At 41.3% G+C, this 17,231-nt stretch overlaps 1 protein-coding gene across 1 annotated transcript in view; it reads right to left on the bottom strand.

The window, feature by feature from the left end:
* The window catches only part of uvrag (UV radiation resistance associated gene), a 91,508-nt gene that overhangs the window by 54,106 nt on the left and 20,171 nt on the right, over positions 1–17,231 (bottom strand). Inside the window, exons 9-12 of the mRNA XM_038708162.1 lie at positions 10,503–10,587; positions 5,908–5,995; positions 5,493–5,553; positions 2,052–2,217 (exon numbers count right to left, since the gene is read on the bottom strand). Of these exons, the coding sequence (XP_038564090.1) occupies positions 2,052–2,217; positions 5,493–5,553; positions 5,908–5,995; positions 10,503–10,587 (400 nt within the window). The remainder of the gene's footprint in view (positions 1–2,051; positions 2,218–5,492; positions 5,554–5,907; positions 5,996–10,502; positions 10,588–17,231) is intronic.

Genomic DNA, 17,231 nt, shown 5'->3' with positions numbered 1-17,231 from the left:
GCAGTAGCTACTCTCTATGTTACTGACAAAACTTTTCTGCGAGTACAATGCTGTCCTTTCAACAGATACAGCTATGCAAATGTTCCAAATTTTCAATAATGGGGGGGTTCAGTGGGGTTACAAAACTGAACACAGTCCGTGAAATGCATTCAGTCTGGCTTGCACACACCCAAAAACCGCCAAAAAGACAGACAAACAGCATGGATGAGAAACACAAAGCAGAGTCAGACACATTTTCTACAAAATCAAAAAGGGTAATTTATTACCCTATGTATTTAACTAAGGAAATCCTTTAAAAACAAAACTACTGAGCAAACAACACAAAGTGCTCCTCAATCTGCAAGCAAATATTTGAAAGCAGGCAGGGATGATATTTTGTTGAGATGCTACGGATCAGACATGGAATAAGATTATCCACACTCGTTACATAATGATATTGGCAACAAGGGAAAAGTTGAAAACAGGAAATAGGTTGCACAATCTTACCGATGCAAGTATGTCTTTATTGATCCAACATTTCAACAGATGATGATAACCTTGTGTGATAACCGTGTGGTTAAAATGTGGAACAAATAAAATCATATTCACACAGGAGAGTCCATCCATCCACCCTCCCTCCCTCCATCCATCCATCCATCCATCCATCGTCAAACGCTTATCTTACTAACAGAGTCGCGGGGGGCTGGAGCCAATCCCAGCTGACATCGGGCGAAAGGCAGGGTACACCCTGGACAGGTCGCCAGTCCATCGCAGGGCCACACACAGACAAACAACCACTCACACCGAAGGACAATTTAGGATCACCAATCAACCTAGGCCGCATATCTTTGGACGGTGGGATGGGAGACACGGGGAGAACATGCAAACTCCACAAGAGATCATGTCTCTAATTCATATTTTCTTATGGTTTATTTTAAAAATAAGACTCACACAAGAACCATACTGTAAATGCACTAACTAACTGTGTAGTACATACATGTTTAAAATAAAAGTAAATGTAAAAAGTTGTTGCTTTATTTTGCTTTTTACTTAAAAAGTAACTTACCATTACATTTTATGTTTTTGTTAAATAACATGTTCAGTCACTTTTTTACACTGTCTATTGATTTGTCAGGGTTCAGCATGCAGTTTTTGAATTTGTGAGGACTGCGTGTTCAATTTTATTTTGTTACAGCTATATTAGAGGTGTAACAATTCACCAAATCCACGCTCCAGTTCATCCCGCATTTTTCCCCCTGCTTTTTTGTGGTGTGAGAGGCATTATTATTATCATCATCATAATTATTAATATTATTTTCCATCTTCGGTTAAAAACTAATCTAACTTGCAGGCATGATCATTTAATCATGACTGGATCAAAATAGTCACGTGACACACGCAGTTGGAAAACTATAAAATAGCTTTATGCTGTAATATTTACGTATAATATATTTAAGTATAGGCCTACAGATTGCGCTTATTTTAAATACAATTTGCAAAACATTTTAGCATTTTGAAACACAGAGGGAGATGATATCTTGTATTACGCTACAAGGTGCGAGAGACCAGAGGTGTAGGTGTGTGTGTGTGAGTCAGAAGAAGATAACTGAAGAGAAAGGGATCAGATTTAAGTAGTGAATAATACCCCCCCCCCCGCCCCCAACACCAAATGAACAGAAAAGCTTGTTTCATTGTGGCAACACTTCCATGCGCCAGTCTTTGCACAGCCGTGAAAACAAAGCGTCATGTTGACGTCAGTACACGTGATCCAAATATTTTGGCAAAGCGGAACTAATCATAAAGTCAGAGCTATAGCCTCTCATCAATATCAGCCACAAGAGAGTATATTATAATATTATTCATATAAACAAGATTGTTTTGAGAAGGCACGATCATACACCATCACAAAATGAATTAATTAACTTCAGGAAAGTAAAGAGCAATCTTGAAGTGAGAACCATCTATTTGCACAGCAAAGAATGCAAACTCTGCCAAACATCTGTGATGCACGTGAAGATTTTAGGATTAGATGTTCCCTAATTTGGGGCGTTTCTCATACTGAGCCTACTTACTCTCTCTCCTTCTCAGTGAGTCTGTCAGTGATGGTGTCCTTGATGGAGGAGCGTGAACCCTTGTGGATAACAGGATACCTAAGAGGGACCTGCAGGAAGTACGAGATCATCAGGACCAGGTGCGACGTGTAACCTAGGGCGACTGCAACGCTCCCATCATCCTTTGCTGCAGGACATAAAGTAAAAAAAGAGGTTCCAGTAATCACCATTTATTTAGAGTTATGTTAAGCAGACAAGAAATGATGATCAACACACCAAAGCCGCTAAGCCGATAATTTAATGCAAATTAAACTCAAAACAGCATTTGAATCACTCAAAAGTCAGTATTTTATTACATCAAGAACTTCAAAGCATACAGTCATCAATGTCTGTTTTGTTTGGAATGCACTTTCATTACATGGAAAAATAAATTGTGTTTACATAAACCATGTCCACATCTTGTGGATCCAAACAAAAATGTACAAACACCCAACAAAAGATAGCTTGGTAACCAAGTATTCACAGGAAGAAGAGTATGTATTCATGTGGGAAAGTATTTTTAAAGTGATACAAAATGTGCCACAGCACACAGTACCAAAACACTTTGGCTGCAGTGGGATCCCCAATTTCTTTAAAATATGTGCTTGAGAAGGAAAAGTATCACGTATAACTATCTCCTCTGAGCCCCAAGTAACTTTTGGGTGGAAAACTGGATGCCTTTGCGAACTCTTTTGACAGGGAAAGAAAGAGCTAACCATCTCGCTTTAAGTACGAGAGACGGTTTAAAGACAACGTGCTAAGTGGTTTCGCATTCCTACACAGCAGCAGGACACTGCTTGAGGCAAAGACTTAAAATCACCGTGGTTTTTATCTTATGCTTTGAAATAATAGACTATGGCAACAGTGAGTGGTGGACTCCTTGGCGCATACTGTGTTTTTTTCAACTGAACACAGAAAGCCTGCTTAATATCATTATTCTTCCTGCATTTTTCAGTCCATAGCAACAAAAGCACCTGGACTAAACCACTTCCTGGCCTCTGGTGCTTTTGGATGAAGTTACACACCAACAGGTCAATATCAGGTCAGCTAAAAGACATGCAACTATAAGCGACACCTTGGGGTGCAAGTTGAGACTGCTGATATCTTGTCAGGCTGAGCTGACAAGGAAAGCTTAGTTAAATGTAAGAGATTGAGGGGCCTCAGCAGAGTTCCACCCTGTTCCACTTTGACCCCCAGTAGGATTATGAACTAACCCTGGCCCTGGTCTCTAATGTGGAACATCCTCCCCTGCAGGCATTTTTAACTTTGACTTCGACACCCATCCAAACAGTTCTGGACGCATTCGGCTTTTCTTCGGGGCAGACCTCACACAAATGAGAGCAAATGTCAGCAAAGGGGGAAAATTGTGGGTTAAAACACATGCTTCTCAATCCTTTGTTTCTACGGTCTCTACATGCTGTACCGGCTTTGGCAAGATGTCTATGTTAGAGCTAATATATTAATGACTACCTGGGCTGCATGACAGATCTTCTCTACATTTCACAAACCACAAGCCACCTGACCAGGAGGGAGGGCACACGGGAAAAGGTAGTTAGCAGTAAATAATTGAAAATGTTCTCTGTTAGGCCTTTAATCTTCTGCCACAGCACATGCCTCATTGTTTACACACTGCTAGGTGTCCCCCTTTGCAGGGTTGGGAGGAAGCACACACAGGCCTCCACCTTATGGGAATAAGTGATTGCTGCAAACACAAATGGGCTGGCTGTCACTGCTGTTCACTTCGCTGTGCTCTTAAAAGATGTTAACAGGTGGAGTGCGACAGCAGGGAGCAGAGGAGATTGGGAGTGGTATTTTTGAATTATGGGTTAGAGGCCTGCTGGGTCTCACCAGCTGTGAGGAAAGGGAGCTGGAGAATGTTGAGTGGACAGTGGCCAGTGTGTTCTCAGTATTAGTGCTGCACACCAAAGCTAACTATACATTACCCATTCAATCCGCCCCCCAATTCATCTGTGCTATTGAGAGGTCATGAAGTCATCAAGTTTCCCTCGCTGTGACAGCAAATCCCATCTATCATGACACATACAGCGTGACCTTTACTCTAACCTACGACACAAACATGATAACAAGGGCTTTGTGCTAGGCCCCAGCCACACTACTCCTTTTTTGTTTAAAAACAGTTTTAAAACGAATACGATCTCCGTCCACACCAGTGTTTTAGCTGCGTATCAGAGCTGATCTCCTTCTATATTAAAATGACTTATAACGCACATCTAGTAGCCTTTAACGTACCAGCATGCACATGCACTGGGCATGCCGGTACGGTGTAGACAGCAGTTTTCGCTGTTTTAGTCTGGACGTGAGGTGCAAACGTAGCAAAAGGTCGTTTTAAAACGAAAACACAGTAGTGTGTATGGGGCCAAATCTGCCTGCTGACGAAACTTTTTTTCAGAGTTCTTGTATTGTGTCTTATATCAAACCATGTGGTTTCTGCATCTCACTGGGGTGGCAAAACCATCCAAAGACTGTGGTGGTGCTGAACAACTCCTCCATCAGCAGTCAACAAGAAATCAGAAAGGCAAAGTGTAGAAACAACAGAAGAATGCAAACCAATTGAGCACCTAATTTATCTGCCCTCTCAGCTCGGCCCTCATGCCTGGCTCCAAACTCCAAACTTTTTCCTTACTTAAAGACTCCAAGAATCCAAATTCTTCCTTCCTTCTGACCTTCCTTTGTGTTTTAGCTTTTAGTTTTTTAGCTACCTTGTTGGCACTATGAATTACAGAAAGTCTTGCTAAAAAAAATTATTTATTAATTCTGAATCTTTTTACTGCACATATAAGAAATTATGTGATGCAAATTAAAGAACGTCAGGAGGAGCATAAAAGAAAAATATTAATAAAATAAGTGAAAATACACAGAGGAGGGTTTGCATGTGCGTGTCTGTTCATTTGTACTCGAAAACTGTCTTCGCTACAGGAAAGTGATTACTATGGTGCTCAATCATTGCCAGCGTATCTCACACACAGTATCTGAGGCAAGACATGTCATTATGTGTGTGTACACCGTGATTTTGATTGTATAAAGGAATGTCAACCTCTCCCAGCTAATAAAACTATTGAGTCCCTATTGATGATACAATTATGTCATTATGTCTTTTATGCATTAAAATGAAACACCGGTAATTATAACGTTATGTCATTTATGCCCGTTAAAGACTGTAATACCTTAGCACAGTAATGTTAAATTGCTATCTCCGGTAGCCAAACTTATGATATCATAGATACCTTTTGAATGAGATCATCTGCCTTTAAAATGGTGAAATATTAAATTGCTTCGCTTCACCAAACACCTACATAAAACCACATGGATTAAAAGCTGGAGCAAAACATTTGTTCAGCATGCCTCATCAGAGCTTATCCTCCTATAACCCTGAAACACACAAGCGGGCACATAATAAATTACCTTGAAAGTCTTCAGAGTTTGGCAGCTTCACTCCGCAGATGACATAATCTGACTGATTAGCCTGTGGATTTAAATAAGAGGTTTCATTTCAAAGAAAATGATTAGACAGGAGAACCAGACTCAAACAGGATGAAACACCGTGTGGGACAAAACACCAGCTTTGCCACTAGCCGATCCATTTGCTTTAAATTATTCTTTCACTGTCTCTTGGTGCCACCATTTAAAGTATTTAGCTTATATGCCAAATGTTTTGTAAAACAGAGTGAATATACATCAGAGACGCATGTTAAACAGAAAGGTAATGACTTTGGATGATCAGAACTTTGGAATAAAAAACAAACTCCTGGTTTATAACCAGATAATTCTTTTTTTCAACAATGTGTTGTGCAGCAATGTACCATCAGGTCCAACTCACCGTATCAATGGGGTAGATGTAGGAAAGCTCAGAGAGGAGCTGACGACAGCGGAAGGTGAGCTGGGCATTGGACTTCAGGAACTGCTCTCTGGGGAGACAAAACCAGACACAAGGACAATACAATGAGGATCCCGGCTGGCATAACTCCTCACCAGCAACAAGAGAGTTTTAACCAGTTTTATCATATCGACTTGTCTGAGCTTTTAAAAACAGTATCACAAATGAGAGTGCCCTCCAGCCCACTTGATGTAATACCTACAAAGTTTTTACTGAAAGTAATAGATTCTGTTGGGCCCCAACAGCTCCCTATCTACTGGTTGTGTCCCTGATTATTTTAAAACGGCTTGCGTGAACCCACTTTTAAAGAAACCTGGTTTAGATCCCTCCCTCCCACATAATTTTAGACCAATTTCAAAACTGCCTTTTATTGCAAAGATTCTAGAAAGAATTGTGTCCAAACAGCTGCTCACTGTGCTGGAAAATAACAAAATATTTGAAAAGTTTCAATCTGGTTTCAGGAAGTACCACAGCACTGAGACTGCCCTGCTTAAAGTCACCAATGACCTTTTAATGTCTGCTGATGAAGGTATGTGCTCAGTCCTGGTACCACCTCGACTGAAAACTAAAGGGGACAGAGCGTTTGCTGTCAGGGCCCCGAGGCTCTGGAACAGCCTGCCCAAAGAAATCAGGTCAGCTGAGTCAGTGAACTCTTTTAAGTCCCTTCTTAAAACATACTTTTATAGGAGAGCCTTTCCCGATCTTATTTGACTTTATTTTATCCCTTTTATTTTACTAATTTTATATTATTTATATTATATCTTAAACGTGTATTTTAGTCTTTTCAATGTTTTCATGCTTTTATCTTGTATTGTTTTTGTATTATTGTCTTTTTGGTATTATTGTCTTTACACTTGTTAAAGCACTTTGTAACTTGTTTTTGAAAAGTGCTCTACAAATAAAGATTATTATTATTATTATTATTATTATTATTATTATTATTATTATTATTATAAGGAGACAAAAGCAGCAGTTAAGAGTGGAGGACATAGGGAGTAGTAAGGCAAAGGAGGGATTAGGAGCAGAGATGAGATCTTAAGGGAAGGAGTGAAGCCTGAAGAGATAGGAGGAATTGGGCATGAGCAGCAGAAAAGGTCCAGGCTAGTTACTGCTCCACACTGTAAAGCATAATGGTAATTAAAGTCAGGGAACACAGAAAATAATTATGACAAACAGAGAGGAGAAGTATAATGATGTCCGATAGCAGGTTAATGTTGGTCTAAGGAGAAGACTGGCCCACTGTGTGTGTGAAACCTATTCAAAATGTAAAACATCTATTACATCCCTTCAGCAAAAAATAGCCTTGAATTTAGAAGAGTCTATTCCAGGATTTACACGGTATTTCCTGGGACTGCTTATGTCTGAGTAACACGATCGAATGCTTTGTATGAACGGTGCGTGTGTGCGTGCGTGTGTGCGTGCGTGTGTGCGCGCAAGTGACTCTTTGGGTGTCTGTACAATATTTACACTACCAGTTGTGGAGCACTGTGGGTAATAATTTCAACATAATTTCATGCAGATGAAAAGGGATTTTGGGGGGGAAATGGTTATTGAATGTGATGCACCCTCCAATCTATGCTTCTCGCCTTTCACTTGAATTTCCTATTTGGCTTTGCCTGTGGTTAGCAGTCTCTTATCATTTCCCTTCACAGTGTGCGGCTGCTTTGTACATGTGAAAGACGAGACAGATTGGTGTGTAATGATCATTTGATCTGAAATCACCCATCTGTCCAGCAGGCTTTGCCTTGTTAGTCAAGCCCAAGGTGCAAGTCCTTTACAAACCCCTTTTGTAAAACATGCAAACTCATGTTTCCCACTGCACATCTTAATGTATACTCACAAACAAAATACCTTGTGTTAATCTACATTTGGCTGGCATAAGTAAGGAAACACACATCCTGGCAGGTGACCAACAACGGTGGAAGATATAATCTGATTCTGTACTTATGTAAACAATACAACAATCCAAATGTGTTCAAAATCCATCTTAACACAAAGTACATAAGTATTGTCAGGTAAATGTACTTAAAGGAATAGCTCAACGTTTTGGGCAGCATATTAAAGTATCACAAGTGAAAGTAAGTAAGTGAAGCTTTTCACTGCTGGTGGACGTAGAGCTACTCTTAACTACTTTATGTACTATGAAATTCCAAAAAAAAAAAATTGTTTTTTTCTGACTTTTCTCCAATCTTGTTTTTTTTTTTTTTTTTTATGAAATATTGGATAATTCGACCTTCCCCTCATGGACTCAAATGAAACCATATGAGAAGTTTAGAGCAGATGCAGAATTGTCAAAGCTTTCCCTCTGTCCTGTGAGAGGTGCGCTCTCATGATGGAGTTCAATTTCACTCAGATGAATTACATTCTGGGAGGGGAGAGGAGAACTCTTTTTCCACTTTATTGCTTGACAGATGCATCACCAGTTTCGCTTTCTGTAACACGGCTCGCCCCCCCCCCCCGAGCGAGCCAGCAAATGCAGGTCGTCCAGGTAAAACAACACTCTCATCCCTATCCAGCATAACGGCTCCAGAGCTGTCTCCACACATCTGGAGAAAGTACTTGGAGCCAGGGAGTAACCGAATGGAATGAGAAATGTGGGAATTTGCTTTGTTTTGGGATGATGGAGACGTGGAAGTACACACCTTTCAGGTCTATGGCTGTGAACCAGTCTCCCCGGGAAACACATTACAGCACCTGCCTGATTGTTAGTATGTGAAACGGTCCGTTCGTTATTGATTTTTTGAACGGTGAAAGATAGAGGACAGGTCTCATCCTTCCAATTTTTTTCAGAAGCAGAATATAACAAGAGTAAAAACCTTGATCTTCCTCCCCCTGAGGAACTCTGGAAATTGGAGACAGGCTTGCTCTCCAATGGGAGTCCTAGCCAGTCTCCAATTTCCCGGGATGTTCCCGGGATGTCAGGTTTGTTTCCAGTACCCCGTTGAACTGTGTGCAGCCTCTGCTGATGAGTCTGCTCATCCAGCTGTCTTCCAGCATGCTCTGAAAGCAGGTGAACATGTTCACAGAGACAAGCCAGACCAGTGCCCTCGCTGCCGTTGCATGTGTGAGGAAAGTAGCATCAATAGGTCACCGTTTAGGCGGACAGGGCTCGTAAATGGGACACTGACACAAAGAGTGAAGAGAGGAAACACTGAACACAGCCGGGGATGTGCGTGCACTGTCCACACGAGGCATAGAACAGGCGCTCGTGGGCTTATTAAACACACAGAAAAGGGAGACCTCTGAATGTGTGGCAGGGGGAGTGGGCTGCTTATTTCCGTGAGTCTAAGTTGCTTGTTAGCCAAAAAGCTAATGGCAGCCAGCTCACACAGCGTGGGGGATGTGTGTATGACAGCTGTGGCTGAGTCAACAGAGGCGGAGGCACGGTAAAAACGGGAGTGAAGGACGCGGCCCTGGCCAGCAGCTGCCGTGGGGCATGTCTACCGTTGATGAGAGTCTCGCTGGTCATGGAGGAGTGCTGCCCGAAGGAGCAGCAAGTTGGGTAATGGCAAGAAAAACGTGACTACACAGGATCCTGCTTGGTCAGTTGAGCCAAGGGCGAATTGCCAGGCATCTCCTTCGAGTGGGCAGCCTCTTGTGCCAGTGGAACGAGGAGATTCTTAGGTGGCTGCTGTCTTGATGATCTCCGGAAGGTCACGGAGCAGACCGTCTATCGCCAGCAGAGAAGTAAAAGTAGAGAGGGGGACCGGGAATGCCCGCAGCAAGCTGCAGACAGGCTCCAGCTCCTCCGCTGGGAGGAGGGAAGCAATAGGCAACTCGTAGATGGAGGGTGTAGAGACGTGCTAATCCAGTACTGGCCACACATCCTTGGCCGCAGCAGCAAGTGTGGGCTCTCTCTGCTGCTTCTCGGCCAGAGGAAGGCGAGCACAGTACGGGCATGATGCCTGTGGAGTGAGAGCCAGGCCGGCGTGCTCTGGACCCAGGCACAACCCAGAGTGGGTGTCCTGGCCAAAGCACGTGAAAAAGTGTCCATGTTCAGCAAAACCTTTCCCTAGCTAAAAGTTAAAAAAGATATTAAATAAAAAGAGACATTTCCATGAAAAAACAGAAACGACACAGATATTTCCAAAGACTGGAAGTTAGGCAGATCTACAAGTGTCTGTGTTAATTTCCTGTTTGCTGCTCTTGGCCCCTGCTGGCCTTCCTGGGGATCTGGTTTACCCTCTGTGACTGCCAGGTAGTTCTCAGACAAACAAAGCTGTATCCAGGGTCGGCACCCGCCGCACATGTCTCCCCGCAGGCCAAGGCAAACACAGGGCAATAGACTTTTAGCACACACTGTACAACAAATGTACAAACTCTCTGTTGAGAACACAGAAATAGGCAGAACCAGCCGCATAAACATCCCCTTATTTTGAAAGAGCAAGGTGGGAGGCAGGAGCAGGGTGTAGTCTCATCACAATTCACATTGGGTCACATCATTCAGTGGGCTCTGGCTAATGTCTAGCTGACTGGAATACATGATTTTTTTTTCTATGCAGAAATAAAGCAATAGCTAATTACAGGTTCACACATACCTCTTGGCAGTGCATTCCTTCTGCAGCTTGGTTAAAGATTCTTTCTCCTCCTTGAGACTCTGGTGCTGAGCTGAGAATGCTTCCTCTGAAAGAGACAGACAGAAAAAAGAAAAGAAAATTATCAGGTGCAAGCTCTGTTCTGCTACAGCCAGGTGGCCTGGTGTTTGGTTGGCTTTCATCCACCTAAGCAAGATCAAACAGCGCTTTTTATTAGACCAAAACCATTTCCTTTTGACACCACATAAAACCAAACAACATGCGTATGCAAATTACAGGATTTGTCAGACTCTTTAAATGCAGAGCTGGGCAAATAAAAACAATCAGACAGATAAGGAGCCGTGATGATACACCTTGTGGAAGTTGTGTAATTTGCAAACTCACAATAAGAAAGAACGTATAATTTAGCAGAACATTGCTCTGATCTGTGTTCATACAGCATTACATAGAGTGGGGTGGCAGTCAAATGCAACAGAAAGATGGCTTATGGGTCCACATGATATTAATAAACAAGAGGTTTGACAATTTAATGCACAAGAACACAAAAAAACATATCTTAAAAATGGTTTCAAGATTTCATTATCATTATTATTTTATTATTATTAATTTAATTTTGAAATGTCTAATGGGTTCTGTTCTACAGCAATGAGAACACATGATCCGCACTGTAAGTAAATAGGTATAGAATAACCAAACTACATGTTTGCTACATATCTCTGTACAGCATTTCTCCCCCACACTCCAGAATAAACAGGGTTCGTTCTATCTTTGAAGCTAAATCAAGGGCATAAAACAACTGTATAAAACACCTGGATTGCTGTCCTAATTAAGAGAAAAGTGGTGGCGACGTCGGAGCAGAGCACAAAACGCAAAGCTCTTCATGCCAAAAATCACACAGGTTTTATGCTCAGACTTTGAGTATAAACATTACGTAATGACGTTTCTCCCCAAGGTCTCCCATGAACCAAGAGGGGTGTCTTGGTCAAATAAGTTAGTGATAAGGAACATCTCAGGTGCCTCCATTTAAAATGCACTGAGGACAGCATAGTGCTCAGGCTTAACAGAGAGGGCCCCCCAGGCAGAACAGGAGGAAGTTGGTGAGGACAAGAACATCATGGGTACATGAAGCGATTTTAGAGGTAGTCTAATAAAAAAAAATTGGGACCTCTGTAGCCTGCTCCTCATCTCTAACAGCTCGAGGCTAGACTGGCAAAACCAATCCAAGACTCTGACCAAAATTTCCATGATCTAGTTGCAATGTGGGTAATATAATCACTGAGTTTTAGATATGATAAATGAATTGTCTGTTACATGTAACAGAAACTTTCCTTTGACCATGATCAACGAGGAAAAAAGAATGTGTGGAATAATTCTGCTGCTTTGATTTTGAGCATCTTCTTTCTTTTCTTTTTTCACGATCCATAGTGAGTCCGACAATGTTCTAGAGGCGCAATGCTACATCAGTGGAGTAATGTAATTTAATCCAATTCTGATTCTGTTTAGTAATAACTGTGCTTGATTGACTGATTCCTCATTTTTATTCTTGGCATAGATTAAGAAGAGAAACCAAAGGTGTGTTGACAGCAAAAAACACTAAACACTCATGAATGCAAGATATTCTGTGATTCTTCACTTTGTCCCATAACATATCTCGGCCAAGCACCCAATGATCTCCATTAACAATCAGACAACACTACTACAGGTAGCAATCCCTCGGTTTTCTCATTTTTTTGTGCCCAGAAGTGTAATGAAATCAATAAAAGCTACCAAACCACAGTCGGTGATTGGAAACAGTGGAAAGACTAACAAAGACGGTTTTGGTGGGTTTTATTTTGTTTCGGTCAAGTTGAAGTGTGTTTTATGACGAGATAAAAAGGAAATAGTAAACTAGAAGGTAGGTGTAAGAAACTTATTTTGTTTATTAGACTGAAGAAGTTAAGAGAGCTTGTGTAACGAGCAAACTTGGCACTCGCACACATCTCCCAGCTGGAACTACTGGTGGAGACCTGACCTACGCTATCAGACTATTGCCTCTCGAGGCACAAATGGTATTGCAAAACAGGACGGGCCATGGCTAGCTGGTTAGCATGCTAACTTCAGTAGAAATCTATGCAGCACATTGCATAGACGTCTTTGACATGACGTCAGAAATGTTACTTCTTCACATTCTGCTGATCATGTTAGTTCAGTTTTGATTTTTTTTTTAACATTGTGGCCAAATCTTACATTATTGTACCTTTAATGCTACCAAAACACTTCCTGTTAACACTTCCCTAGAGAAGATGTGTCAGTGGATCATTTAGAAATATTGCAGATAGGACTCAAAGATGAAGCAGACCTTTACCATTTCTGTGGTATGTGATGTTTTCATTTAAAGCACCAACTCTGGTCTACTAATGTAAACACGTGCTCTGAATTTGTGCGTAACAAGCGAGGCCCAGCAGAAGGATGCATAAGAAGTCCAAACGGCACATTGCTTGATGATTTTTCCTTTTTCAAATTGAGATCAATTGCAATTCCAGTTCTACTTCTTGATAAACTACCCTTAAAAAATCCTCCACAATATCTATGGAGTGTCAGAGAGCTGCGAGTCATCAAATCAAATCATGTTTGATCAGATTGATCACACAACCTGCTTTTCATCACATACCTCCACTCAGACCCATGCTGAGCACGAAACACTGAAGTAGGGAGAAAATAAAGTTACTCAGAAGTATCTCCATCAGATTAGCTAGGAAGACCGATAGTGTGAGACAGAGATCAGACAGGCCATCCCTCTGTTGTGAGCGATGACATGAAAAACATATTTTAACACCGACTGCGCAGACCTGTACTGCACTCTTGCTTTCATGTAATGCCCAGCTCTGTCCTATCTGTTCTATCCATCCATCTTCACATCCTTTTATCCCTCTAACCTGTTCCAGTTTGGATCACGGTATGGACAGACAAACTACAACAAACACCATGGCAGAGTACATGCAGCATTCTGGCTGGTGTGTGTGGCGATACATTATCTTCCAGCGCACACATGTGTGAGTGGTGGGTGAAGGATCCAAAATGTGGTGTGGCTTTTTGATGCTACAAGGCCATTCCATTTGCTGGTAATTCTGAAAAATTATGATCCAACATAAATTAGTCAGGGAGCTCACTATATCTTGTCTGAGACAATGTACAGCCAGGTCCCTCTGGCAGCAGATGGCAGGCTTTGTGGGATTCTGAAGGAAACCAAGCTGCAAAATGGACCACTGTGCTGCTCAAAACATAACCACAAAGTACAACAGCCAATAACATGAGCTGAAGAGCACTGCTATGGCAACCGCCAGCACTTGTAGAAGCAGCAGCAGCCAGCAGCTCCTTCAAACTACGCTACACTTGTTTTTTTATCCGTTTTTTTTCCTGCTGTACTGCCAAAACATGCGTTACCTCTGACATAAAGACAGTCATTGGAAGATGAAGAGACGGACTCTGTTTCTCAAATGTCAGACTGTTTATTGTGAAGATGAGACTGTCATATCATCATCTGGTCTCTGCTGTTTACGTTCACCCCAGATGCAAATTCAAAAAATGCACTGTGGAATGTTAGGGGTGTATATTTATGCATAACTGTATTGTTTTATTTTATATGTTACTATATTTTAATATAGGCCTAGACTTAATTATATGTTGTGTGTGTATCACGAAGGAATTATAAATTTCATTTCATTATGCAGCCTTGTGCTGTATAATGACTAATAAACAATCTTGTACCTTGTATTGTAAAACTGTTTCAAAGGAATAAACCATACTAGTGTGTGACTCTTAGGGAAGTGCATTATGGAAGTTCAACAATTATGAAGATGTTAAGGAGACCATATTGAATAGTGCATGTTGGAAAACATCTGTGAAGACAATCAATTAGAACAGCTTTATTTTTAAACCAAGGCTTTTCATGCTATTTGAGGAAAAGGTGCGTGACATAGAGACAGAGTGGCATGTCAGGAGGTAAAAAAAATAAATAAAGTGGGAAACCCCTAGAAATACATCCTGGTGAGGCATCACGTTGGACTGTACCTGTAAACCCTTATCCTCTGTCAAGATGGCAGCCAACTGAAGGATGTAAATGTGTAAAGCTGAGCTACCGCCAAACGAGCCCTAATGATGATAGCTTCAATATGAGACCTTTTCTCTGAGGTGACAAATACCTCCACACAAACTACCTTCACAGAACTGTGTTCCTTACACTTGAGAAACCCAACCACTGACATTTATTGGTCAGGAGCCCTGGCGGTGTTACAGAGCGTGAGAATAACTACCGTTACTAAGTACAATAAACGCCGTTCATGGACCTGATTTATGTCGTCTGCTCAAGGTGGAAGGAGGGAAGGAGGGAAATTAGACAGGAGGAAATTGTGACAAGAGTGTGACCCCACCAAAACCTACCCATTAATTCTGGGGGAGGAAAGTAAGACTTTTATTTTAAAGTCACAGCTGTATAGAAAGAAAAAAAAACTGCGGTCATGCTCATATGTCCTCTGTTACGGATTATGTGAAAGACATGCAGTAGACTTAGCGTGAGCATATGTGCCTTTGCAAGAGAAGTCAAAAACAACAGCTTTTCTCAAGTCTACACTCTATCACTCTATGATTTCACTGCCATTACTGTAAATCAGCAGGCATTGAACAGCTAGTCGTTAACCTGTCATCAGGCAAAGAAGGAGCACAAACACGTGGAGAAAGATGAACACAGAATAGACATCAGCAAGTCCACAACATTCTAATAATTGAAATACGGACACCTAACTTTCATCTCATCGCTAGCTCACATGTAGACAAACACACCTGCAGGAGCTCGACTGTGTGTTTGGGTTTTCTGGGCCCCTTGTTTTGAGATAGGACAGTTTCCTGGGAATAACAGGTTGATAAGAGTTATTTGCTAATGGTCCCTCTGACTGTGTGAGATATGGGAAGACCACACGGCCAGGTACAGATGTGATCCTAAAGAGCATGACAAAGAATGGAGATTAACAGTCCATACAGAATGCCCTCTGGGGATATATTGCATAGCTACGAACTTACACATACTGTTAAACTGTCAATAAAACGTGGAAAGAAATCTGTTTCTAATAAGCAGTGGAATGTGTGAAAATTCTACAAATGAAACACTCGCTTTTATTTGAATCAACATTGAAATTAAATGGGTACATAAATCATCCGTGTTTGTCTGATGAGCAATCTATATGATCGAATGGGACTAATTTGACTTCAAGTTTGTGTGTGTTTTGACAGACGAGCCAATAGAATCTGCAGAGGAAAGTTTCAAAATGAAATTTAAGCTACAATTGATAAAATCATCATGTGTCTCCCAAATGAAAGATGAGATCAGATGAAACAAACACGTTGTGGTGCCAATCTAAATATAATCAGAGACAAAATCAGCTGCTGTATGAGATCCTGTAAACACCTGTCTCCAAGTATCCTGTCTGTAATGAATGAAAGGCTTTTTTCCAATAGTGAAACAAATGAATATGTGCAGGCTGATTAGAAGAGTTAAACAACAAGCTGGAAGTACAGCAGAGCACAGCAGCATATGGCTTTTGGCTTTTGAGTTATGGGTCTGGGAAAAAAACAACAAGATTGTCAGCACAGACCTATTCAGCTGCAGCATTTCAATTTATCCTAAAATACCATTTCCCACTTTAACCAGCTGTAGGATTTTTTTTCCCCCCATTCTGATTCTTAATAAGCACTTGTCCACTCTGGAAAAAAGCCATCAATGAGCTGCAGAGAAGGAGAGCAGAGAGTTCTTTTGGCTGTAGACGGAGTGGTGACAGGTAAATAGGCGGAGGATTAACGGCCATTTTTTTATGATCGCAGCACAAAGGAAACTTCTCCCTGAACCCCTCTTAGTGCTGTCTTTTGTCTGCGTGTGTGTGTGTGCGCGTGCACAGACTATATGCTAATCATTACCACTCCCCATCTCAGGCTGGTGGCTCTGTGCGGTGCCATACCCTTTGGCCAAACAGTAAGCTGATCTTACTAACACAAGGATCCTACATAGAGCACCTGGCCTATTTAAGACAAACACCAGTGCTGGTGACAGTAGAGTCAGAGCATACAATACATTTTGGAAAGCGGCACAGGAAAATGCTCACCCTCCAACATTCAACAATTATGGTGTAATTGTAGAAAGATTAACTTACATTGTTATTATTATTCTGATTTGGTAGCTACTGGGGGTTTGTCCTCATTATAAAGTACAGTATAAAAGGCACAGGGTGTATGCTATTAAACCTAACCCTAACCAACGTAACTAGAAATGAAGCAGTGGTAACTAATGTTGAGAAAAAAAAAAGTTCCTGTGTTGCGGCCACACAAAAATACACTGAAATTACAATATACAACATGTGGGTACATGCAAACATAAAAAGGTGTTTAGTATTAAGCTTACCTGTGTATATGTGTTTGGGTATATGTGTGTGAGTGCATTTGTCAATCGAAGCTCCACTAGCACTGCTTTTTCATAAGCCTTGTATTTCCCTATGAATAGAGGAGGCAGCAGTAAAGTCCTCCTCAGTCAGGAGCTGCACACCTCACAGGGTTACACCGCTGCTTTAGTGGCCTGGCACAGGCTGCATACAACCACAGGAATGACTCTATATACATGTTTATATGTATATACTGTATTTACTGTACCTTCATTTTATTTGTGTAACTCCTATATTTATCTGTTTTTAGTCAACAATTACTAATGTA

This window comes from Micropterus salmoides, unplaced genomic scaffold (assembly GCF_014851395.1).
Source record: "Micropterus salmoides isolate LMB-PRFRI ecotype aquatic unplaced genomic scaffold, ASM1485139v1 Ms_hic_scaffold_9, whole genome shotgun sequence".
In the NCBI taxonomy this organism is placed as follows: Eukaryota; Metazoa; Chordata; class Actinopteri; order Centrarchiformes; family Centrarchidae; genus Micropterus; species Micropterus salmoides.
The sequence above is the reverse complement of the archived record's forward strand: the minus strand, read 5'-3'. Positions and strand labels throughout refer to the sequence as shown.